The sequence below is a fragment of the Callospermophilus lateralis genome, chromosome 6 (genome assembly GCF_048772815.1).
Source record: "Callospermophilus lateralis isolate mCalLat2 chromosome 6, mCalLat2.hap1, whole genome shotgun sequence".
In the NCBI taxonomy this organism is placed as follows: Eukaryota; Metazoa; Chordata; class Mammalia; order Rodentia; family Sciuridae; genus Callospermophilus; species Callospermophilus lateralis.
Genome location: NC_135310.1, coordinates 81,133,445 through 81,160,874, shown reverse-complemented (window position 1 = coordinate 81,160,874; position 27,430 = coordinate 81,133,445). Strand labels below are relative to the sequence as shown.

Genomic DNA, 27,430 nt, shown 5'->3' with positions numbered 1-27,430 from the left:
GAGGGAGAGTGTCCAAAGTCACATTAGGACTGCTTTGGTCTGGACAACATCAAGGCTAATAAAAAAGAAGGTTTAAAATAAAAACTTCATAAATAAAACATCCGGGTATTGTATTTAACACTTTACTCAGTCTAAAGATTACTAGTACATAAAGTACATTTGCCTTTTCTCCCCACCCCCGACTCTCCTTTGCTTCTGTTTTCCCTGAAATTTTATATGACATTAGATTTTCCTCACTGTCAACAACAGTTAAGGCCCAGTTCAATTTACTCTCCTTTTGCTTTTCCATTTTTCTGATTTTTTCCATTTTCTATCACTAGCTGCTTTTCTGATTTGTTCACACCATTTGCTGAAATACCATTCATGGTTGTTTTTCCAGCTTTTTGTTTCTTAGGTTCATTGTATGTCCGAACGTAGAAGTTGAGAAAGAGAAATATGAAGCTGATTGCATAGGCAATTAGAGCCCAGTGCATCCATTTGGGGAAAGGGCAGTCAGTGTAAAGAGACAGAGCTGTGTGCCCAATGGTCACATGGAACTGAACCTGAAAAGCAAAAACAGTGAGTGATGTATTTAATCTGAATGGTAAACAACTTTTAACAACAATATCAGAATTTTCTACGTAGCTACACACTGCTCAAAATGTTTAATATTTCTGTAGTTTCATCTCATTCAGATTATAGCTCAAATACCATCTCTTCAGCCTGGGGTCTCTAAATCCTGTTACCCACAGGGTGTGTGTGTGTGTGTGTGTGTGTGTGTGTGTGTGTGTTTAGAGAAGAATGGTAACCATCTGAAGCTGTCTTCTATATCTGCTGGTTTCTTTACTGTCTACTTTTCCATCAGAATATAATTCCAGAAGGTGGGACTCTGTCTTGCTCAAGATGATTCCTGAGTTCTTGCCAAAGACTTCAGTGTTTGGACTATTTGAATATTGGTTGAATAATGTTATCTTATAAGAGGAAATCAATGGCCTAAAAGAGTAAAGCTGTAGTATCGGAGGCTCTTTGTTTCCCCCCCACACACATTTCAGACTGACTTTTGTCTGCCAAAGCATCAGCAAGCAGGAACGACTACTTGAAAATAAACTTATCAAATGGCTCATCATTTAACTCTTACAGAGTAGAAAGAAAAAATTTCTATCTGTATGAACACTATTCTTTAAAATCGAATGTTCTGATAAAATTTAATATTACCTGAAGTAAACATGAAAAGAATTAACTTCATTTTAATAGTTCTTCAAAAGAGAAAAGCCAAAACTCAGATCCTTAAAATAATTTTAAATTCTGGTATATTAATAGGTGAGTGGTTTGTGATGTAAGAGTTAGAAATTCTATGGTATTAACTTTTTATAAGATAAACTTAATTAACTGTTATGAGAACTTCTGGCTTGGAAATACAAATTGAACATTCTAGTTGGAATGGGCTAGTATGGCTTCTTTTTTAAGAACAGCATGATCAGTACTGTTATGTTAAATATTATTAAAATAATTTATTCCACATAAGCCAGAAATTTGTATCAATTAAACAACCTTTTCTAGTTTCCCATGGCAAAAATCCAAATATTACAAACTTTTGGTTTCATAATGATTCTTAGAACCTGCACTACAGAAAAAGGGTGTGTAAAAGGGCGTGAATTGAGTCTGGCATTACTCAAGGAGAGCAGGACCAGGCTCCAGCCAAATAGATAAAATACTTCATATGATTATGGTCATCTCTTCATTTTCCCAAGACAATTTATAAATTGCTGAGAAAAATGAACTATACAAACTGTATAAACAGCTTACACAAAAACTGGAGGAAGCTTCCTGTAGCATTTTGGTTACACATGAATTCTTTACACCCAGCATTCCCCAAAGGTTGTGCTTCCTGTTTGGTTAGGTAGCTGTTTAGCAACTTAAAGCAGAGATGGTAATGTTTCCAAAATGTGATTCCACTGATAAAATCGTGTACACTCTATGATTAAAGCAAATTATAATAAATTCTAAAGCTTGGAGATTAACTACCACTTTGGTTAGGGTTCTTAGTTTGATTATAGGCCAGTGCATAACTCTGGATGATGCTCTATGCGTGTACTCAGATGCTATAGGAAGTCCTACTGGGAAAGTGCTGGAAACTCTTCTGAAGACTAGCATTTGAAATGCCTGTCTCTGTTCTCTAAAGACAGGATTTTAAGAGAATTAACAGGTGTTCCCTGGTTCTTATTCCATTCCTTGGCTCTGTGTCTTCTTTACAATTTTACATTCAAAGTATGTGGGATCTGTTAACAAGAACTAAAAAGTGGTATAAAAATAAGAAAATTTGGGGCTGGGTTGTAGCTCAGTGGTAGAGCTCTTGCCTAGCACGTGTGAGGCACTGGGTTCAATCCCCAACACCATGTAGAACTAAAACAAAATAAAGGTATTGTGTCATCTACAACTAAATAAAGATATATATATATATATATATATATATATATATATATATATATGCAAATTTAAGCAGGACAAGATGAAGAGAGATAATAAATTTTTAAATTAAAAAGTCACTCAAGGGCTGGGATTGTGGCTTAGTGGTACAACGCACGTGCAAGGCGCTGAGTTCGATCCTCAGTACCCCATAAAAATAAATAAATAAAATAAAGATATTGTGTCCAACCAGACCTTAAAAAAAAATTAATTAAAAAATAAAAAGTCACTTAAGAGCAAGGTGTGGTGGTGCATGTCTATAATCCCAGCGGCTTGGGGGGCTGAGGCAGGAAGTTTGCAAGTTTAAAGCCAACCTCAGCAACTTACTGAGGCCCTAAGAAACTTAGATCCTATCTCTACATAAAATACAAAGAAGGATGGGGATGTTGCTCAGAGGTTAGGTGCCTGGGTTCAATCCTCCAAACCAAAAAAATAAAAATGAAAATTACTCAAGGAAAAAAAATACTATAACTTTTCTAGTCATACATGAATTTATGTACATTGTGGTATACTAAGATCTTTAACCATCCATTTCACAGGTATTTTTAAAGAATGTTTCTCTTAGAGGATAAGTGCTAGATGCAGCCTTTAAGGACTCTATAAAATAGGCAAGTAGTAGCCATGGCCAATAAACCTATGAATAGGTAGGTTAGAACCAAGCAGTCTCAATACTACAGCTAGAGGATAAAGTTAATTTTACAATAGAAAATTACCTAAGATGACTTAGCACTTTACAATGAATAATATTCAAACTCAGTTATGTATTTCAGCAGAAGAAACTGTAAAAGTATTTAACTCACCAGCTGCAACATAGTTAGGTATCGTTTCCACCAAAGATACTTCTGAATCCACGGGCCAAAGGCGGTTAACCCATAGTATGAGTACATAATCACATGGATGAAGGAATTCATCTGGGCTCCGAAAAATGCTATAGGAAATAAAAGGTAATTCCAAGATACAGAAAATGTTACTAGACAATAAACCATTGAGATAAAAAAATAAATGATATCACATTATTTTCTAACATTTAATTTTTGGGGACAGCCAAGGATTAAAAGACAAAGTAATACTAACAAAAAGTCCTTATCTCAAATTAAGGTAGACATTTTTAAAGTTTAGATTTAAGTTTTTATCATATAAAGGAAAATATGTGCTGCTCAGATGCAAAGGACTTTTAAAGAGGTACTCCAGTGAAAATTTACCTCTTTTGAAAGTCCTGACATAACACTATTGCCTTTAGTCCTTTTAATTCTAATATTCTCAGGTTAAATAAAAGGTTATGGTACATATAAAAAGTTTATGTGGACTTATAACTGTTCCATTGTTGTCTTTAGATGTACCAATTTACATCTCAACAACAAAATAGTATGTCTTAGGTTTCTATATGATTTTAAACATGACAGCACTACACACATTGAATAAACTGTTTAGTTTATTTAACTCTACAAAGATATCCCAGTTGGTCTAAATCAATGGCATTCTTTCTTTTCAAAATATTAACTATATCAGTGATTTATGGGCTCAGTGCAGTTACTAATTTTCTTTTTAAATAACAAAGCTGTATTATTTTATTAAATGGGCCCCCCAACAATAAATTATAAGTGTGAACTTCTAAGTTGCCAATCTCCATGTGGTCATGGAAAGAAAGCTGCAAGGTGAACTGTACTACAGCGACTTGTACCATGGTCTCCATCAGAGAAATGCTCTCTTTCCAGTTTAAAGATGTGAATTATCCTTACATTCCAGGCATTTGCAAAGACTGGAAACAGATCTACACTAAACTAAATTCATATCCTCATTAGCATTAAGGAGGCCATATTAAAATTTCACTTAAGTAATAACCAACAATGTCATTTAAAGCCTACATTAGAGCAAGAATGAGTGATGGGCTTGGATTGCAGATGAAATCGTCAGACTAAGAATTCTGTTTTTGTGCCTTTAGGGTCAGAACTTCTAGAACTATTCCACATCAAAATATTATTTTCTGAATTCAGGCTTGTTTTAGGCTCATCCCTGGGGTAAATCTTTAGGTATCAAAAATAGTCACAGATAAGAAACTATAACTTTACTTTCTTCCATTTAAAAAAAAAATGAACACAGAGATGACTAACCATTCAAGGTAGTGAAATAATATGCCAGATAAAATCACCAGTTCTTGGCACTTTCCACCCAACACATTTATATATTACTTAACACATGCAAATCTACTCCTGAAAATGCTCACCTTGTCCCCCTGCGACCCATTTAATTCCAATCCACCACAAGGTAAACATGGTACAGTGGTGATACACATGAAGGAAAGAAACCTGATTGTTTTTCTTCCTTAGGATAAAAAACACTGTGTCCAAATACTCAACTCCTTTAGATACAAAGTACCACCACAAAGCAGCAGCTATCTGTAAAAAGAAAGGAAAAGCATGTTGTAAATAACAAATGATACTATTGTGTGGGTTTCAATTCAATGCAAATAAACTTCAAATATATTACACCACATGTACAAGGCATGAAATAATTTATACAACTAGGTATCATCACACAGTGTTAAACTGCTGAATATAGAGCTGTAAACATATTCACACTGCTATGCTTTTCACCTTGGTAGAGAAACTGAGATTTTTACTTTGTAAAGACCCTTAGGTTTTTTACATAGCGTCTGCTACACTCCCAATAAACCTGCTGTAAGTTTATGCACCAATTGGACACTATCAGTGTCTGGCTCTCTCATTTTTTTAAAAATTTTTTATTAGTTGCTCAAAACATTACAATGATCTTGACATATCATACATTTGATTCAAATGAGGCACGTAATCTTAATCTTATTTTTCCACGTGTACAGATTGCAGGATCACATTGGTTATACAGTCACGTTAATACATAGGGCCATACTAGTGTCTATTGTATTGTGGCTCTCTCATTTTAATATGTACAACAAAGAAAGTATCCAATCATGGTGGCTTCTTATAAGGTAGTAAAACCTTAAAAATGATAAACTGAAGTGAAAAACCAAAAACAAATATTTCCTAGGTTATAAATATAATTCTGCTTACATGAATAAGTCTTGTGTTTTCCTAGGCTCTAATTAAGACACCAGATGGTGTGGAAAGATTACATTATGGGCTGAGATTAAGGATCCAGTAAGAGGTGACCTCTGTATAAAAGTTTTAAAACAGTTTAGAAAAATTCTATAATGATAACCACAATGACCTCTTTTGTAGACCATAACTAAAATTGATAAACTTTTGTGTTAGAGGCTTGAAAGAGTGATTCATAAATAGGCTTAGAAATTTCAGAATTGTATCTAGTGGATGTCATGGTGTTTGTTTTGTTTTTTTGCTTTTGTATGTGTATATGTGTGGGTTCTGTTTTTGTTTTTTTCCTTTTTCTGGTGCTAGGGATCAAACCTAGGGCCTGGCACATATAAGCACACTGCTTTACCACTGAATTATAACCACAGCCCCAAAATAACAACTTTAAAATGTAGGAAAAGAGGAAAGAGAAAGGTCCATTAAAAAATCTTGTGATTATAGATTAAGAATTTATTGAATTGGCTTGAACATATTGTGGAAAATGATAAAATTGGTTAAAATAGGCTTGACATGCTCTGCTCATAGCAATGCTACATTTACTATTCATGATCATGGTAGTACTTTAAAGTTACTATAATCATTATGACATAGTGAACTTCAGGAGGAAATAATGTCTTATTTTTCCTCGATATGGGTCTCTAAATTTGCCACAAAATAATAAATAAAATAAATTTTCCTTAGTTTATAAACTGCATTAGGTATCTTTGAAAAGATTGCACCAAAGTGAAAAGCAGGACTTCTTGGCTACATAACAAGGTATATAAAAATGAGTAAAATATTCATTATACTGCACCCAAACACTAGAGGAGAGCAGTAGGGGAAAGATTCACAATGCAATCTGTGCAAATCTCAGGTTCTTTCTCCCATATTACAATTCTCACAATGGCCATTTTTTTTTTTTTTTTAAAGAACTAAAGTTAATGCATGTCAGGAGGGCAGGTTCACAATTAAGAGTGGTAATTTTGAAACTCTATCCTAAAAATATTTATAAGTTGTGCCACTTTAAGGGTTTTGCCAAGTGTACTTCCAGGTAAAAGCCAGACATTGCCACCTCAATGGTAGCTGTCTACTGAGGACAGCATCTGGTAATGTGGTTATCAGAAGGAATTTTTTTTTCCTGGCCAGCAAATTCTCAGCTACATCACAAGTCTTCTCTTCCTCTTAACCACTTATTTACACGCTGACTGTCAGCTTCCCTACCCTCACTAGACTGCCAGCTCCACAAAGGGAGAGACCTCACCTGTCTCCACATGTGGTCCCAGAGCTCCCCACAGTATCTGCATACAGGGGATGCTTAGCATGTATTTTCTGAATGAGTAAAACCACATGACAATCAAAGGGATGATTTTTTATTAATCCATTAGCCTTTTACTAAGGAAATGAATATATGGACTAAAATGGTAATATATGAACATAAATTTCACATTAAAGCAATTTAGTCTTGAGTCTTGGTGAATATTGAGGTTTATGTTGTCCAAACTCCCATGATAGAAAGCTTCTTTTCTTAAAGGAATCTACTATATGTTATATATCACTTCTCTATATATATTATATATAAGGTAAAACAGAAAACATATGCTACATACATTTTATGTTATATGTAATTTTTCATATAAGCCACAGTATATAAAATAGTTCATTAAATACTTAATAATTTGTTGTTTCTCCCACTTAAGTTAAGTGGTAATTTGATTAATGTAGATGATTGAAAAATAAAATATAACATATTACTAGTGGTTTATTTTTCTACAGATGTAATAAAAACTGAATTCATATCTGTATAAATTGTGTTGTGCTTGTTTTCCTAAATATTATATAGCTCATAAAACATTTTCTTTTCCTCAGACTTTTTAACAAATGAATCAGACTCTATGAGTTTCTATTCTTGATCAAAAATAACTAAAATCTAAAATAATATCTTTACATAAAACGGTACCTTTTTTCTTTTTTTAATACTGCAGTCTAGTAATTCAGTTCTTATTCACTCTCACACAACCAAATTAAAAAAAAAAAACATACTAGAGGTATGAAAACCAATTTTCAATTATGTGCTTGTAAGTAAAAGCATAGCATTATTGACTTAGCACCCAGTCTAATTTCACTACCAAGCCATAGTACATTTTTCACTGATGGGGGCCTATGAAACTAAGCCACTCATATTAATTTTAAGTATTTTTAATGTACTTACCCTGACTTCATTAACGTTATTAGAATAATCCACAGTCTGGCAAATATAGCTATATCCTGCATTATATGATCCCATGAATAACTGGAAAAAAATGAAATAATATTTGAAGGAAAGTTTTAGTAGATTCAGCAACAAAAATAAAAAATTTGAGGAATAGACAAACTCTATATAGGGCAAAGGGGTTGGAGGGGAAGGGAGAGGGCATGGGGTTATTAATGATGGTGGAATGTGATGATCATTATAGTACAGGTATGAAGTACATTATAGTACAGGTATGAAGACACGAATTGGTGTGAATATACTGTGTATACAACCAGAGATATGAAGGAGTGTACTCTATATGTGTAATAAGAATTGTAATACATTCCACTGTCATATATAAATAAAAAATAAATTTTAAAAAATACTAAAAAATGTAACTACAAATAAAAAATTAAAAATCTGATATGTAACTTATCAAATTAATTTAAAAGCAACATTTTCTTTAAAAATGTAAATTATATTAAATACTGCAGTCTAAGTTAAAAAAACAAATGTAACCTCTGGACTGAAACATCAACTCTATTTACTTTGTAATATTAAGAAGTTTTAAAACCAACACATGGATCCAAGAGTGGTCCTGTCTTAATGGGTTTCTATTCTGGATCATTGTTTGCAGCTAACAAATTAGGTAAAAGTATCCAAGTAAAGCAAATGAAAGTGTTTATGAAGCTGAGACTCTATAGGCTAAAGTGACAATGAAGAAAGATTCTTTTTTTTTTAGAAGAATTACTGTTTGTTGTTGTAGCATCACTAGTCAGTTCTCTGGGATACCAGAGTTTCGTGAGTCTCTTAGGAAACAAATTCCTTACACTCTTGCAACTTAAAAAAAAAAATAGATGTGTCAATCAGCTTTCAGGATTTCCTTTCAAAAGTTCATGGAGAATTTGCTAATGCCCAGAAATGTACAAAATGATTAGTAGAAACAGTTGTATTCCAGGTAACTCATTTCAATTATAACCCAAAGTACATTATATGATAGGACTGAACTTCGAGTTGGTACTTATATCTATTTTGATCAGTTACAAAACCTGAAACTAATGAATAATAATTTAAGTAAATATTTACTGAGTACCTAACATGTATCAAACACTATGAAAAGGTTATCTCACTTAACTCTGATACTAACCCCAAAAGGGAGGTATTTCGTTCATGTTAGAAATAGAGGAGCCAAAAGAAGGGGGTTAAACAACTTCCAGTGTCAGAACTGTTAATAACAAACAGAAAGCTTAGAATTAACTCTCTGGTTCAAAGTTCATTTTAAACCACTGTCCTGTACTTCATGTTTAATATTTTATTGTCCAACTTTTTTCTAAGTGTAAAAAAATTTACTTGTAGAGTAGCTACCTTGAGGTACAAGATTTCAATGATGGCTTTATGCATTCTCATTTCTTAATTCTCTGTAATTCTGAAGAATTATTATAGAATGATCTTAATAAACCTACCTCTCTGAAGATGAAAAGGTTAAGCAAAACCATCCCAAAATTATAGAGAATGAGCACTAAGCGCATCTGAAATGGCTCCCGGTCCTTCATCCACTTTGGACCCAACCACACAAACAGGAGATAAAGAGTGCTTATGCTTAGTGTAGGCCATGGGGACTGCATCAGAGGCCAATCTTCCACGCGTTTATCTACAGAGAGAACACATAACAAAATCCACTAAACCATGCATGCTTTACAAAATAAAACTTTTAGGAATTAAAACGTTTCACCTTAATTTCCTAGTTGGACCAAAAAACATGTCCCTGTCTTTTGAGTCCCAGTGAAAATACATGGTATAAAAACCCAAGAAACAAGACTGATTTCTGCAGTAGCTTTTGAAAATCATTGATTGCTTTATGTTATACATTAAGTTTTATAGAGAACTTGAATAACAAAGTTCATTAAAATACAGGAGAAGAGCCTGAGCTGAAAAGATGATGAAAGACAAAGTTCATGAGGGAGTCTACTACCCAGGGAGTCTTGGCTATATCACTCACATCAAACCCACTCCAGAGTTCAAAATGAAATGAAGTCTCTGAAAGACAGGAGAGAGAACACACCTCACAAGGAGAAAATGACTTAAAAGGTGGTGTAGCTGGCTTCTGTCAAAAGGCCACTATGACCTTTCTGTGATTATTCACTTTTTAAATACTATTTTATCCTTCTATGGCCATATGTTCCCTTGCCTAAGGCCCCCCATAAAACACAGACCGTCTATCTGCATAGGTCTCTGTTGAATTAGACAAACTCATAATGTCTAAATGCCCTGGTTTTGGTCCCTAGAGCAGGAACTGCTGTGGTGTCCTTTCCACAAACACTAAGGCAAATACTGCTTTCAAACAGACTGATGCGAACAGCAAAAGCACTACTAATGGTATAATGTGGGTAACAAAGGAAGGGAGATAAATTAATCTGTCAGGAAATATTAATTTCTAACATCATGGATTATTTCTCACCTTTACTACACAGTGGAGTCCTATTGACAAAGAAAGTTCTGAGCAGCAAGTAGGAAAAAAAAATTAGAGAAACAGGTTTAAAATTTTTCCGGAAATTAAGGATAGATAAAAATATTCTACCTTTTTTATATTGGTGCCGCATACTGTATCATCCTCTCATTCAACAGAGAAATTGAGAGAGAACTTCCATAGAGCATGAGAGAGAGGCTGAAGATCTTACAATAAGAAATGTTAAGGGAGGCCAACAGAAGAGTAGAAAGGTGGGACAGGGCGGGCGGGGAATAGACAGGAAAAGGCACTACCAGTGGGCAGACTGGCTGGGTTCTAATGCTGGCCCTGCTACTGAGTGTAGGACCTTAGAGATGCAATCACTCTTCCTCTCCTTCATCTACAAACACTGAAGGGGTTAGCCTGGTGCTTCTCTAGCTTAAATGAGACAAAGAATCATCTACAAAGAATAGTTGAAATGCAGGTTCTGATACAGTAGGTCTGGGAGACAGCACATTTCTAGGAGAGTATATTTTCTGGGAAGCTCCAACTGAGGCTATGCCACTATCCATGGACCACAATTTAAACAGTAACAAACTAGATATTCCCTTCAGTTCCATTTAACTTTTAAAAACAGTAAGTAGAAGGAAGTATGACTTTAAAGTGAGGAAAATTGTAGAAAGGAAATTTTCCTTAGTTAGGGACCCATTCTACACTGACAAGGAACCCACCACATGTGCTTCTGTTCCATTGTGGCACTCACCACGTTACCCTGAGACCCTCCTTCAAGCTGTAACCTCTCTGAAGACAGGGGCTGGGGCCTTTGTTCTGTGTTGCAATGCCTATCAAGGAGCCTAAACATTTACTGGATTTAAAAAAAATAAAGAATGGATAATTTTTTCACAGTAGTCCTTTAGGTTCCATCCCTCCTGTCAAATCCAGCAGTATACACTGAATTCTTATAGTTTCTTCAGTGTCCAGCAACCCTTTCCTGCAACTCCTCTCTGATCCTCTTCTGTGGCAGCACAACTTGAACCTCAAACACTGCATCCCAGTATTTGGTGAGTATGTCACGCTATATGGTTCAGTGCCCTTTACACCATTGCTTACTCCAGAGAGAAAAAGCAATGCCTTGACTGCTTTGCTCATCAATGCAAGCATCATTTAGCAACCACTTAACAAATCCATTTTCAGCCTATAAAATGCTACATGAGATACCATACCCTTCTCCAAGGGACCCTTACAGTTCACAAGGGTCAGAGCACTCTCAAAAATTCCACCTCCTACAATTACTATGGACATGGGAGTAATTCTCAGCACCAAACCACAAATGTAACAATGCCCATCCAAATATTTGCATGAATTTTCCCCATGTCTTTACATGTTATTATACAAGTCATACGTGCTTTTCTGTACTTACTTGAATATTTCCTTTAGTGTTTCTGATGAGATTCACATGTCCTACGTGACTGCTATGTATTTTTGTATTAAAAAGGCAATTCCTGGGCTGGGGCTGGGGCTCAATGGTAGAGTGCATGCATAAGTATATATTTAAAATAAAGATCCATCAATAATAAAAATATTTTTTAAAAAAGCAAAAAACAAAACAACAACAACAAAAGGACAGTGCCATACAGTGACAGGTCCCTTAAGCCTTGAAAAAAACAAAAATTACAATCTAGTTTCAGAGGACAGACTGGTACCAGTGAGAATCATACAGTAATAAATTCCACCTAAATTTCTAATCACTGGATCTTTCCTTTCATATGTAGAAAGAATTGTCTTCTTTGGTAATAGGTTCCCCATCCTAACTGTAAATTAAATTTAAGTAAATAAAAGCCAAATATTACAATATATCAACTTCCAGAATAAAAGACTTTATTATAATAATGAAAATTACTAAGAAATATTGTCTTTTACTCTTCCAAATCCTTAAGGGTTAACTCTTTCTCAGGAAATAGTTTTCACTGAGAATAATTTGACTGTTTCATAAAGCTTATGACACACACGTTAAACTGATCTGTTTACAAACATTCATTTGGTCAGCAATCATAATTTTATTTATATTAAAAGGTCACATAATAGTTACACAACTGTATTTGTCAGAAATGGCAAAGTGTCTCCTAAAAGGAGTTAATTTACTCTATGAATATTATAATGTTTATAAAAGATGTGGACAAAATGGTCCATCTGAAATGGGACTTTCCTTCAATACCTTCCACCAACACATTTCTATTTCTAATCTGATTTGTATCTCAAGATCACAGAGCAGTGAAGTCAGACAGCTCTATCTCTTCAGAGCTAAGTGGTTTGGGGCAAGTTACTTTGTTCTTGGCCTTTCAAAGTTCATTATCCATCATAAGAAGAGACAGATGTGATAACTGAACAGCGATGCAACAGAATGAGTATCTGAGGAATGTTTTAAGTACATGGTAGCACAGGAAAGAGGACAAGACATGCTTCAAGAGCAGACATTTGAACTTTTTCTCAAGAGACATTTGCCAACAGATAGAAATAAAGGTCTTTTTTTCAGTGGGCAAAATTAGAGAAAATTACACAAGTTCCATCAGTAGAATGACAAGGGATACTCAAATGAGAATATCTGAATACCACAGAGAACAGAATGTATAAAAGCAGCCCAGAAACAAAAAATAAAACATTTTGGAACAGAAGGTATCCACAAGGGAAGTAGCATCAGGGATCCTTTTGAAGGTCTCACAACCTACAGGTTGTAAGAATTCCAGGAGGCTGGATTTCATCACATAGATCATGGAGAGATATGTGCTTTGTTTTGGCTTTTAAAAGATCATGTAGAGGCAGTGAGAGACTGAAGGGAAAGGGGATGTGTCAAGAGGCAGGGAAACCAATCAGATGTATAGTTCCCAAATGCCTGTCTTTGCTAGACTGCATACATAAAATGTGCATGCTTGTTAAAATATAGGTTCCCAGGCCCCACCCCGGATTAAATGAATCAATATCTCTGCAGGTGGGGCCCAACACCATGATCTACTATGGCGATTGCGATAGGCAGGGCAGATTCAGAGACCACTATTATGCAGGAGATGACACAGGGACTGCAGTGGTGACGGACAGGGCAGGCAGGTATGGATATTACAAGGGTCAAATCTAGAGACTCGCTATTACAGGTGTGACAGGTGAAAGTAAAAGTTTAGGATTACTCTCAGATTTCTGACCTAGCACCGATGGGGAAGTCATGATTCAGGACAAGACTACAACAGAAGAGAAGCAGATCTTGGAGGAAATGACCAGGTGAATGTTACACACGTCTTGTTTAAGGTACTCCTGGGACACCTGGGTGGAGGTGGTATCATCAGGCTCTGGAGCGACAAAGGAACTGCCAGGACAGCAGACCCACAGAGGAGTTATTGGCCACGAAACCGTACCAGAGTTTGAGGTCACAGGTAAAGAGCACACAGAGGGAAAGAATAAAAACGGAAAGGATTAAATCTGGGGACCCTTGAGGGGGAGAGTGGGTGAAAACGGCAGCAAATCAGCCAGAGAGGCAGGAAGAGGGGAAAGGATGTTTCAGAGACCAGGACAGCAAGAAGCTTCCAAAATGGCAGGGCAGGCAATGGGATCCACAGGGAGGGAATCAACTGTTCTCCACTTTTTCCATTTTAACGAGGGTTGATATGTGAAGATTAAATGAACTAAAGTTTGTAGAGTTCCCAGCCCATCAGGGACACCACCCCCTCCCTCCCTCCTCCTGCACCTTACCTTTTCCCTCCCTCACACTGGGTGCTCCAGTCAGGAATAATGTGAACCCCACCCCTTCAAGGGCACACCCTCTGTGTCTCCTGCACCATTTCTTCCCGGTCTATAGACTTCTCTAGGCCTTTCAACGTGAACTCTCAAATTGGACTACCAGCATTAGTGTCTTTACCTATCAGCGGAATAAACCTCAGGAGCGAGCCAATGTGAAGAGCTAAACCAAATTAAACAACTGAATCAGTATTTGAACTTTGAAGAGTTTACACTGACAAGACAGAACACTTCATAATTTATACACTGAAATGTCAACAATTTTATGACTTGGTCTTTATTTGGGAAATCAAACACAAAAATTCCCACAAATTGAATTTTTAATTATGTGGAATGGCTGTTTTTAATACTTCTCTTTAAAAGATAATATGTTATATTTTAATAACAAATCAAATGCTTGTAATCAAATGGTTTTTAAGTAGTCCTAGAAACTTCTACTTATATACAAGCAACTGTAATTCATACAATAAATTACCTTTGTATATTAAAGCAACTTCCTTAAAAGTGACAAATAGGCCTACTTTTTTGGGAAAAACTGGTATCTTTTCAAGCTTTTGGTAATCTAGGATTTTCACTATCAAAATGCGCTTTCCTCTCAAAGTAGTCTAATCTAGTAAAATTTACTATCATGGCCCAAAAGAAAAATTCACTAATTTAATTTTAATAAATTTTAAAAAATTAGAATATACAAGAGGAGTTATAATACAGAATTAAAATACTAGAAAAATTAAAAAGAAGGAACACATGTTGCAGTAGGAAATAATCTTACGTGACAGCTCAGGAAGTCACTAGGAGCAAAAGCAGCTTGGTACAAGGGCAAGGGACAAGAAATGAATTAAGAACTAGATTCTAGCTCTGCGTCTAGTCCTGTGGCTATGAACCTGAACTCTCTGGGCCACCATTTTGTCTTATGTAAATGGGGGTGACCACAGGTTTATCCAAATCACTGCCCTTCTAATTCAGGTAAAATGATCCACAGTTACTGATCAATATAACATGGTTCTAGGCATTATACAAAGTCCCTGCTAAGTACAATTAAATATTCAATAAAAATACATCACATCATTTGTTTTTTAAATTAACAACTTCAGCACATTTAAATTTTTTCTTTTTTCCTAATAGCACATAAAACTAGATGGCAAAAGAAACTAAGAATACTCCATTCTCTTGCTACTGAAAGTGTAGTTCTTGTACCAGTAGTTAAATTATCACTTGGAAGCTTCAAAGAAATACAGAATTCCAGGCCTCATCCCAGAACTACTCAGCCAGAATCCTTATTTTAATCAGACTGCAAGATAATTTACATATCAAAATCTAAGAAGAACTGCTCTAGCCGATTCAAGAGTATGAGCCTACATTATATATCATGTAATCATATTCTACCTGAATAAATCAGCCACCTTTTTTTCCTAACAGCATTTATATCTGTTTAATCTACCAGTAACAAAAGAAAAAATACTCACTAGGTACTAAACAGCTTCAGAAGTATATTCGGGCATCAAGAAGTATGTACTATATAGTACTCTCCAAAACTCTTCATTCTTCTTTAATAAGTTAAAGCCAATAGTTATGAATCAACTCCTTTTTTAAAAAAATTATTTTTTATTCTAATTTGTTATATATGACAGCAGAATGAATTATAATTCATATTATACATATAGAACACAACTTTTCACATCTCTGGTTGTACACAAAGTAGAGTCACACCATTCGTGTCTTCATACATATACTTAGGGTAATGATGTCAACTTCATTCCACCATATTTTTTACCCCCATGCCTGCTCCCTTTCTCTCTAAATCAACTCCTTTTAAAGGGGTATTATTAAAAGTTCATTTGATTTTACTGATTACACAAAAGTAAAGTTTACCCATTAGTAGTAAAATGTCACATTGTATATCAAAGGTACCTCATAGGAAAGCTGTCTTTTTCTTAAGGAACCAGTCAATCCCTTCCTCTATGCATTACAAATGTTATGATGGTCAAGGCCACAACCTTCATTCCCTGTTGTATCTTTATAACAATGCCTGGTATATAAGAGTACTCCTCCTTTTTGTCAAAAAAAAATAAAAATAAAAATAAATAAATAAATAATAAGAAGAATTTAATGAAAAATACAGACAACTGTTGTAAACAAGAGTTTGAGAAAGATCTTATTTCTATGACAGGGAGTAAACTATATACCACCTAAGACTTCTTCTGGGTTTTAATCTAAAATGTGATGCTAGACATATTCCTCAAGCCAAGGAAGAATATGTATACCAGTGTGTTGAAAAAGACAGAACTAATGAAGAAGCATTTTCAAATACTGGACAAAATGGGACCAGTAACAAGCTGAGATATACTTTAGAAATAAAGCACTGATTCTGAGTATGGTAGGTCAAGGACAGTCTGACAGCCTTTCTACTTAGCAGGGGAAATTTCTGTTCTAACTTCCACATACTCTGGAAAGAGGATGGAAAAGCACGTGGGTGGATTAGTTAAGGGAAGAGTAGCTTTTGTGGAATGAAGACGTGGATGAGGCAGAAGGTAGGCTAAAAACTGACAAAAGAGGTCAGAGTGGGATGGTCAGAAGGGAGGGAGGGAAACTTTGATAAGCAAGGGAGAGTCAAGTAGATGCCTGAGGTAGGAGGGAACTCACAGCCTGAGAAGAGTTCAATGTTATAGTTCGCTCAACAGAACAAAACTGCAAAGATGTTAGCTGTGTAATAGTCACCCAAGAATAAAAGAATGGAGAAAAGGGTTAAAAGCAGAGGAAATTAGAATTCTGGTTGCAGGAAGGACTGGGGATACAGCTCAGTTGGAAGAGTGCTTGCCTCACATGCACAAGGCCCTGCATTCAATCCCCAGCACCACAAAGAAAAAAAAAAAGAATTCTGGTTGCAAGCCTGCTTGAACAGAGATCATAAAAAGGCAAAAAGAGAGAAAAATATATAAAATTTCCAATAGAAAGTAAAATGGAATTGAAAGATAGCAAAAAAGAGGAGAATGAATCTGCGCATGATTCAACCTGAAGGTTGCTTACTACGGGTTTTAACTTGGGAGAGTTAAGTTATTAAGATGGATAAGATCCATTTTTCGGTCTACTCACCTGGAAAATGGGGCTAATAACAGTACCAACCTCAGAGAATATGATGTTTAAACATGATAATAAATATAAAGCACGGTATAATGTGCCTGGCACCTAGTAAGCACCAAAATACTGAATATTCATGCTGAGTAAATAGGTGGGCTGTGCTGCATTATAAACAGGTTAATTGTTTTAGGAAGGAAAAAGATCGTGGTTCTATCCTAGCTCTGTGACTTTCTGGCGGTGTAGTCTTAAGTCTATTTCTTCATCTATGGATGGTTAAATAATACCTAACTTGAAGGGATTCGAGGAAGACTAAATATAAGATGTACAAAATGTATTACTACAGTGTCACATAGTCTATAATAGGCCTATCAAAGAAGTTTCACAGATGGCAGTGAGCTTCACCTAGTGCAGACAGTTATCTGAATCATGATTAAAAGCAGACAGGGGCATTCGTTAAAGCCAACTCACAGTGGAAAGGGAAACATGAGAACAGGAGAAATACATATCTAGAAAGAAATTTGAAGAATCATGTCTCATATTCTAAAAGCCAAGATCAGAATAGCAGGTAAGCAGTTTCCCTTCCTTGTTTCCACATTTTTGAAGCTTCTCCTGGTAATAATATGGAAGTTCCAAGTGCAAACATGAACTCAGTGCTGTCACCTATCTCAAAGCTTTAAGAAAATTGAAATGCTATTTCCCTTTATTTTTTAAAAAAGACGATACCAATTGTGTATGTGTGTGTGAAGTGGACATGAAGAGAGAATGGGAGCTTTAGTTAAAATCTCTTGTCTTTAGCAGTTCCATAAGTTAAATATTTATTGGGTGAAATATTGTCAGTCCTGAATTTATTGTCCTTTCACTAATTAATCATATTTTCTAGGTCTTGTTTCATGCTATGGGAAAATACTTTCAAAATTCACTTTGAATATTCTCCCTCCACCCCAGTACTGGGGATTGAACCAAGGGGTGCTCTACCACTGTGCGATACCCCTAGCCCTTTTTATTTTTATGTTTTTATTTTGAGACAGGGTTTTGCTAAGTTGCTGAGGCTTGCCTTGAATTTGCAATTCTCCGGTATCAGCCTCCCAAGTAGCTGGGATTATAAGCATACACAAGACTTGAATACAATTTTTTATGATCCTACTACTTTATCACATGGAAGTGAATTTCACCTTCTCAAGCTAAATATCACTTCTTATATTTTATAATACATATTCATATACATAGTATAAATTAATATAAACATCAGTTTTTACCTTAATCTCACACTCCAGCCATCCTGCACCTGTGAGCATTTTAGATGTCCTTTTATCTGTTGGTATAACTTTGTTCAAATTTAGTATTCTAAAAGGCCTATGTAGATAAGGTAGCAACAGAAGAAAAATTATACTAAGGTAGCTGCACAGGTCAGAGGCCTAGCTGCTTCTTACCCGTTTGGCTAGTATGAAGGAAAGACAAGAGTACTGGACTAGAAACCACGCATTTATACCCATTTCCACTATAGTGACCATTTTCAAGTATTTAACGTCTACCAATCTCAGGGACACCTAAACATAGGAAACTAACAATATTTTAGGCCTGTCTCCCAGAGCTGTTGTAAAACTGTTAAGCAAAATACAATGCCAAAGCTGTCTTCCTTGTTGTTTGCTATTTTCTAGTCATGTGGGTTTTTTTTTTTTGTTGTTGTTGTTTTTTTTTAAGTCAACACCTTGGATTCTCTTTAAGGAGCCATTTTAAGATGAAAACAAACAAAAAAAAAAAAAAAGGAAAAAATCAACTATCTTGCCACTGACTATGAAGAAAGATCATTTATAGAAGTTCTGTTATATTAATTGTATAATATGTGGAATTCTTTTAAAAATTGTGGTAAATAGCAAAATTTACCATCTTAATCATTTCCTAAAAGTGTACATTCTAGTAGTATTAAGTATATTTAAATGTAGTGCAACCTCTAGAGCTTTTTGTCTTACAAAATTGAAACTTCATATCCATTAAACAATTCAGTTCTCTGTCTCTTCAGCCCTGGCAACCACTATTTTATTCTCTGTTTCTATGAATTTAACTATCTAAGAAAGTCCATATAAGTAAAATAACACATTATTTATCTTCTTGTGACCAAATGAATTCACTCAGCGTAATGTCCATAAAATTTAGTACATTGTGGCATATGTCAAAATTTCTTTCCTTTTTTTACATTTCAATAAAGTTTAATTGTTTTTTTCAATTTGCAGATGATGAAAGTAAGTGAGCATCTATCTATATGGATGGTTAAAACAAAATGATTTATCAGATTAACAAAATCAGTTTCTAGCAACTCTGTATCAGGTAACTTTTTATCATTTTTTATTTGTTCTAATTAGTTATACATGACAGTAAAATGCATTTTGTTACATTATACATAAATGGAATGTAGTTTGTATATATATATACCACATTGTTTTACTCTTCATTCATCAAAGGACATTTCAATTTTTTTCTACCTCTTGAATACTGTGAAATGCTGCTACAAACATGAATATAAAAAATATGAAATTTTTCAATATACATCTCTGCCCAAGTTTTAATTTGATAAATAAAAATAAAAAGAGAAAAACTTATTCCTTCAAATGCTCTATTTCCAAATCACAAAGGCTTTTATGTGATTACATCCAACAGTGAGTTACAGAATCCTTCAGGAGATTAATATATTTGTATTGCAATCCCAAGACTTACATTCTAATAAATCTGTAATCATAAAGTGCCATACTAAGATGTTTTAAGAATGAAAATATTCCATGAAAAAAATGACAGTGGATTTAAGAAATTGATATATTGATTAATTAAGGAACATACTTATATAAAAATAATTTATTCTGTTTTCTCCTTACTGTAAATACATGTTTTTAAAAATTTTACAAAAATTTTAAGCCACATTTTCAAACTTAAATTAGAAATAATAAAAGATAAAGTGCCTATAGTTGAAAACTTTTGGTAATGCTGCATAATAAAATTTAACATTTTGGGGGGGCTGGAGTTGTGGCTCAACAGTAGAGCACTCCCTAATACATGCAAGGCTCTGGGTTTGATCCTCAGTACCACATAAAAATAAAATAAAGGTATTATGTCCAACTACAATTAAAACAAAATATTTTTTAAAATTTACATTTTTATAAAAAATTAAGTAAGACTGAGTTTACATTGACAACCTTTGTTTTAGGAAGTATGCAAATTCGATAGAGTGGCTTTAAGGATTATACAGTTCAAATCTCTTATGGTACAGGTAGGAGACCCAAAGAAACATTAGTAACTTGCCCAAGACCACATAACAAGCCAACTTCAGAAGTTGTCTGTCAAATAATAAATGTTGCATGCTAATTGAGACAACTTTATGCTTTCCTGTTATTGTTCCTGGTTTTGACAGAACAGTTAACTCTTGGTAATTCAAGCAATATTGAGATAACAGGTATAGTGATGTAGCAACACACAGTGCTGTTTCAAAGCAGGTGTAAGTACTGATCCCCTATGTTCCTCTACTCCTCTACCAATTTCTTGTGCAACAATAAGAGAAAGCAACAAGAACTAAACACAAATCTGCTATTTTTACTATTTTGGCAGTCTGATAACAGATCATTGTTGAAAATTATTTCAATTACTTTATAGAGTGAAGCTTTTGAATTTCTGATCAAAGCATTCACCTGAAATAGCTCTGGATATGAGATCTATATCCAGAACTTTCGAGCCATGCAGGACCTTAGAGATTATCTATTCAACCCTATTAATATACAGATGAAAAAGTTGAAGATTGGATAAGCAAAGGGACTCGTTCAGACTTTTACAGCTAATTAGCAGCAGCCCCACCACTAAAGCTTGGGCCATCTAAACCTCAGTCCAGAGTGCTTTCCATTGACTATAAAATGCTGCCCTCCTCACTTCCACACAAATTACAATGCTTCTGCATAGAAAATGAAGAGAAAGGAATAATTATATCTGATTTTATATGCTTTGTGGTACTAAATGACTTAATGGTTCAACCATTCATTAGATTTAGTCAACATCAATTGAATTTATGACTGACATCTGATAGAGGTCATTTAAAAAAAAACTTGTTCTTACAGGGGTCTAAAGTTTTATTAGCACTTAGCAACCACAAAATATCACCATGCAAAATTATGCTAGATTAAGAGGTATATGTTGGGAAGAAAAATATATAGAAGTGAAGGAGTAAATAATAATGAAGGTGTGTAAAGAGTTCAGAACTAGAGCCACAGGAGGAATGGCACAAGCAAATGAACAAGTAACTGCTAAAATCAACGTGTTCAACAAATAAACAATTAATGAACGGGCAAATTAACTAAACACATATGTCAAAACAAGAACTACAAATGGCCAACAGACACATAAAAAATGCTCAACACCTTAGCAATCAGGAAAAAGAAAATCAAAAGTACACTGAGATTTCACCTCCAATCAGAATGGCCACCATCAAGAATACAAATAATAAATGCCAGCAAGGATGTGGGGAAAAAGATAAACTTAGTACATTGTTCTTGGGGCTTCAAATTAGCACAACCACTATGAAAAGCACTACAGAGATTTCTTAAAAGACTAAGAATGAATTCATCCTATGATCCAGCTTTCCCATTCCTTGATAGTTATCAGAACTAAAATCAACATACTACAGTGATACATGCATACCAATGTTTATAGCAGGATAACCCACAATAGCCAAGTTATGGAACCAGCCTAAGTGTCCATCAACAGATGAACTAATACAGAAAATGTGGTATAATACACAATGACATTTTATTCATCTACAAAGAAGAATGAATTATGTCATTCAGTGGAAAATGAATGGAACTGTAGAACATCATGGTAAGTGAAATAAGCCAAACTCAGAAAGTCAAGGTCAAATGTTTTCTCTCAATTGCAGAAGCAACAGAGAAATAGAGGATTGAAAAGGAGATGGGGGTGGGGGGGCTCTCATGAAAATAAAAGGGAAATCAACAGAGTTAAAAAAGGGGGATTGAAAGAGGAAAGGAAAGGAGGGCGCTAGTAGTGCATGTCCATATATGAACATATCACAATGAATCCCAGGTTTTTTATTTTTTACATAATGCATTTGTTAATATAGAGATATATATGTATATATACTTAAGCGGAGTAATTGAAATAATAAGAGTAGGCAAATCAGAAGACTAGAGCAAATAGATGGGGGAGAGAGGAAGGAAGGGAAAGGAAAGGTACTGGGGAATAAGATTGACCAGATTTTGTTATTTAAGAACAAATATGGCTCAATGAATCGCACTCTTATGTCTAATTATAATGTGCTAACAACAATAAATAAAGACAATGTGCTCATTCAAGGGAACCAACTATTTCAGGCGACCATGATCAGAGAAATGGTTTTATGAGGCAGGGATGAAGGGTATCTGGAGAGAGGTAAATGGGGGCAAAAATCAGTAAAAAATCAGGGCCATGGTGTAATGAGACACATAAAGGTACACATGGACACATTTTACTGAAGGGCCAGTGAATTACCCAAGCTGGTAACAGCAGCAGAACTATGGGCAGGGGAATGCCAAATGACCCAGTTAAGAAAGTTCATTTGAAAACTGGTTCTGAAAGCCAGGTATTTCTTCCCTTCTATCTTCTAAAAGCCCAAACCCACATGGTTGTTAAATAATATACTCTAATACATTCTTATTCTGAGGGAAAATAAAACTATAGCACCTTGATTTGTTACAGGCATAATGTCCTCATAATGAGATGGAAGAAAGAGGCATGCAGGATGAGAAAAAACATACTACACAACTCTTCTCTGTGTGCTGACATATACCTGATTCAGAATAAAAGTGGCTCAATCAATGAGGGATAACCCTTATGTTAACAGTGTTAAATCATTCACAGATGACATTATCATGTGACCTGAGGGAAAATAAAACAAACTGACCAAGTATTTTGTGGCTCATCAGATCACAAAAAGCACTGTCTGAAGTATGCAACACTTCTGAAAATTCTGCCTTCTGAACCCAAAGATTTTAACAGCATAAACTGTCCTGGCACCAGTTAGAATCTTCATTGTTTACCCTCCTAGAATTCCACTGGCAATAGTATATTTTGCTATCTATGCTACTGTTGAAGAGTAGATAAGCACATTAGTCGTTCAAGTCCAGGAGCCTGCAATCTCAATTCAGACTGTGGTGAAGGAAGAAAACCAAAGCCACTACCAAAAAACTAAATTGGTATTGTGGCTGGTTATGAGATAAGACCTCACTGAAATCACTGACCAAGGGAGATACCATCTTAGAACTGGGTAATGTTCCACAAATTTGTTTTTAATAAGCTGTTTAGAACTTACCTCTCTTTATCAAAGAAGCATTAAAAATGGTAACTGGGTTCCCAGGCATAGTCAAACACAGCTTATTAAAATAATACTGTGACAAATAAAGCTAATATAATAAACATGCTACACAATATTTAAAACACGTACTTCTCAAGGCCTAGTGATCCAGAGGATAAATCTGTTTTTATTCCATCTTATTAGAGTTGAACATCCCCTCCTATATCAAACCTGGAAGATTCAGTGAGCCTTACACACAATCCCAGGTTCCCCAGTTTTAGTCACTGTTCCCCTTGTCTTTGATACCCTCTGCCCTAGTTTACACATGCAAACTTCTGATTGTTCCTTTCAATGGAACAGGGGTAAGGAATCTGTGGGATAACTGATAAACTGATAAACATTCTAAAACCAGGGCTGTCTATTGTTTCGACAACTCAAGACTGAGGTGGTGGTGAATAAGCAGAGATGAGAGGAGTAGAGAAGGATAATTTTGACCTTCTTCAGGCCCAGCTAGGCCTTACTCTGTCAGATCACATGGCTGTCAGACAATGATATCTAGGAAAGGTGAATGATAGTGAACCAGAATGACTGTAGGCTGCGACATACAATGACAAGTGTTCCCCACCTCTCTCCAGAACCTAGAACTGTGCCTGCACATAGCAAGCACCTATGGAAAGAATGAATGATAATATAAACCTGGCTTCCAAGTTTTGTCATCATCTTATGAGAGTCCTCCCTCCTTCTGTACCACTCACCCTTCTCCCTTCTAATCCTTCCAAAGTGAATTCAAGAACCAGCCACTCTGGCCTTTTATAGTCCAACTTCAACCACCAAGTAGATAAACATTTTCTGTAGGGTGTTGTCACTACTCCTGAACAGAGGTGTAGTGACAACAACCCCCAACACACACGTGCACCTGTACCCTATGCACAAATGATTCCCCTCTATAACCATGTGGTCAGAAAGAAATGTAGTGGCTCAGAAGACATGTGGTTTTACTGAAAGCATCTACTAACTTTTGTGTGTGTGTGTGTGTGTGTGTGTGTGTGTGTTGCTGGGGATCAAGCACAGGGCCTTATGCATACAAGACAAGCACTCTACCAACTGAGCTATATCCCAAGCACCCTACTAACTTTTTAAGATATTCATATGCTAAATGTTGGGTACACATAAAACTATTAATAAGCATTTATTAAAAGAATGTAGTAACAACTTATTTAATGAACAGTAATGAATAATATGAAAAATTTGAGTATTTGTATAATGGGAAATATTTAAATTCCTCACTTATTAAAATGTATGTATAACTTTCCTTAGTTAGATATACCCTTTGAGCCTAGGATACCAGTCCTATCATTTTAATGAACTCATAAAAGTAAAGGAATAGAAGAAATAAATAAACAAAATGTCATGAGAATACATTCTCCAATACCATCAACTGATACAAAGTCCCATACCAGTCTACACTTTTTTTCTAATGTAAATCAACATTAACTTCCTTATCCTAGTATCTAAACACATGATAAAGGAAATTAAAAATTATTTTTATTGTTTTCTAAAATAGTTCTTTCAGAGTTTCAACTCCAATGTATAAAATGTTAATGCTATACTAAAAGTAACATTTTCAGTGTTAACATGTTAACAACCACATGTATTGCTAAATATATGCCTTTGAAAAGCCCAGTTTCTATATGTTGCTTTTGATATGCTTTATTAAATAGCAGTATTTGATATAAAAACTGAAAATGAGATTTTTCCAGAAACTGCCCTAGGGCAAAAATCTCTTGGACCATCAAATGAACTCCATAAATCTGTAACTATTTCTGTTATGATAATGCAAAGTAGATAAGTTTATTTGAGCTTTGGTAGAAACCTCAATGGAGAGACATTTAATGAGGTAATAAAAGGGAAGAAGCACATAACCACGGTCAGGAAGGAGGCGCTCCAGGGCAGGGGCCTGCTCATTTCTTGCTCCTCCTGAATAACGTGCATCCTTTCATCACACTCATCACTATTTCTCAAGACCATCTTTCTCTACCGCCCATTTTTATTTCCCTCTTTCCAAACATCTGACTCACCAACTTTTCTTCAACCTCATCTAAGAAGCCTCCTTTTCTATTTTGAAGCCCCCTTACCCATATTTTCATGAAATTTTGCCAAAAAGAAATGCCCTTGGTATCAAAACACTGATGGGGGTCTCACAAAAGGCACACCAAGAGCAGAGAAAGGAGGGGAGTGCCTAAACCTAAAAAAAATGCTCCTTGATACACAGCAGCAAGGTAGAACAGACTGTAGCCACTAAGCCTCTCTGTTGGTTAAAAAATACCTATACCTACACAAGGTAGCTCATTACAGAAGGCCAGGAAGCAGTCTCAGGTTTCGTAAGTAGATAGTCAAGAGCACTGACAAATATCTTCCCTTTGACCTCCCACTGTGTTCCAGTGGCTACCACTTCTCACTTTTGGTGCACCATATTATATTATTCTGCATGCCCTCCAAAGCCCAGTGGCAAGCTTTCAGCAGGTGAGTACACTAAACTTCCTGTTCCACTCATGGTCTCTTTCTTTCCATGAGTACAGAAAGGAATTAACCATCACAGAAAGCTGTATCCTATCTTTGTTCCCAATTTTTATTTCTGAGACTCAGGAGATAGAAAGCTCCAGGATAGGAAGGTAATGAGAACTCTTGAGTGTGGTCTGGCTGTAAGGACATTGGAGAAACCTGACAATGTCTAACTCCAAATATGCAAAGCACAATTACCTGCCAAGAGCTGGTCTGATATTCAACTGTGTAATGGGAAGTCTTGATGCCATGTTAAAAGAAGCTAAATCACATAGATGAAGGAAAGGGTCTGCCTCCCCAGTTTTTGCAGGTACAACATAAGGTCAATGTGATAATACATTGAAGAAAGACTTCAAGAAGAAACGCTCCATTAAAACCTGCCTTTTAACCATTTATAGTTGCAATAGCTTACCAAATGGCTCACTTTTCCAGTGAGATCTGAAAAAAAACACTTTTCTAAAGAAGTCAATGCTGTAATACCAAAAGCAACAAAGCAAATGAAGAAACAGTGAAATGGAAAAATGCCTAATATCACAGTTGCTTCTGTTAGGAAAGCAGAAATTAATCAAATGACACTTCTGTCAAATAAGCTAACCAAATAAAGGAAGTTTGCTAAGAAAACCGTGTGTTTGTAGATATCTGGGACAACCTCTAGGTGCTGCTGTGGAGACCCCCTTCCTAAAGACTCATTTCCTTCCCGGTGTTTCGGCCTCCCCCTCCCCCTGACAACACTGCAGTGCGCAAAGCCATTCTAGACAATCACTTCAGATAGATTTGCTATTGAAAAAGCCTCAGAAACACTCTTCAAAGAGTCAAATAATGCTATTTTACTTTTAAGTCTAAATTATACTATAAATGGATGAGCTAGATAGAAGAGAATATCTGCAAGGGGTTGTCAAAGCAACCAGGAGGGCTGAAGTAGAGAAGAGCTACAGTTGGAGCCCTCCTCCCTCTCCAGCTCTCTCCCCACACGAATATTACTAAAGGTTAAAACAATGCTGTGTACAGGGCAGAACTGTGAGATGAGCTTGAGAGATTTGGGAGTGTAGGGTGGGGCGGTTCCTGCGAGGAGCTCTTGGACGCACAGGCTCCATCTAATGTCAGCTCCCGCATCCGAGGAGCTGATGAGAGATGGTGGAAGCTCTGAAGAAAATCGAGCAAGCGTCTGGGAGGGTTAGGGGGGTGGGGGAGGCCCTAACGTTCGGATCAGATTAACCAATGCACAACCGTAGTGCCCGCGCCCCTGCACCTGCGCTGATCTGGGGCACCCTAACAGCCACAGGGTAGTGGGGGTTGCAGGAACAGGGACCCAGCTCTGAGATCTGGGCTGGCGGCTCAGAGGAAGGAGCCAAGACAGGCAGCGGCCCGCAAGACCAAGGGAAGATGGAGAAGTCAGTGCTTTTACCTGCGATGGACCAGGTCCAGCGGTAGAACTCCACGGTGTCGTTGAGCGCCGTGGACACCACGTTCAGGACACTACCTGGCTCCGAGTCCAGAAGCCCCAT

General features: G+C 35.9%; 1 protein-coding gene across 1 annotated transcript; it reads right to left on the bottom strand.

The window, feature by feature from the left end:
* Nucleotides 1–266: 266 nt before the first annotated feature.
* Elovl4 (ELOVL fatty acid elongase 4) lies at nt 267–27,430 on the bottom strand. Its single transcript, XM_076859984.1, has 6 exons — nt 27,331–27,430; nt 9,204–9,391; nt 7,720–7,800; nt 4,670–4,841; nt 3,246–3,373; nt 267–542 (listed from the first exon to the last, which is right to left on the bottom strand). Exons 1-6 carry the CDS (start codon nt 27,428–27,430, stop codon nt 267–269), a joined length of 945 nt encoding a protein of 314 aa, XP_076716099.1.

Coding starts and splice junctions, on each gene's coding strand:
- Elovl4 (XM_076859984.1), bottom strand. CDS start 27,430: ATGGGGCTTCTGGACTCGGAGCCAGGTAGTGTCCTGAACGTGGTGTCC. Junction 7,801..9,203: donor ACCTTTTCATCTTCAGAGAG/GTAGGTTTATTA, acceptor ATTTTTTTCCAG/TTATTCATGGGATCATATAA. Junction 4,842..7,719: donor ATAACGTTAATGAAGTCAGG/GTAAGTACATTA, acceptor TTCTTTTTACAG/ATAGCTGCTGCTTTGTGGTG.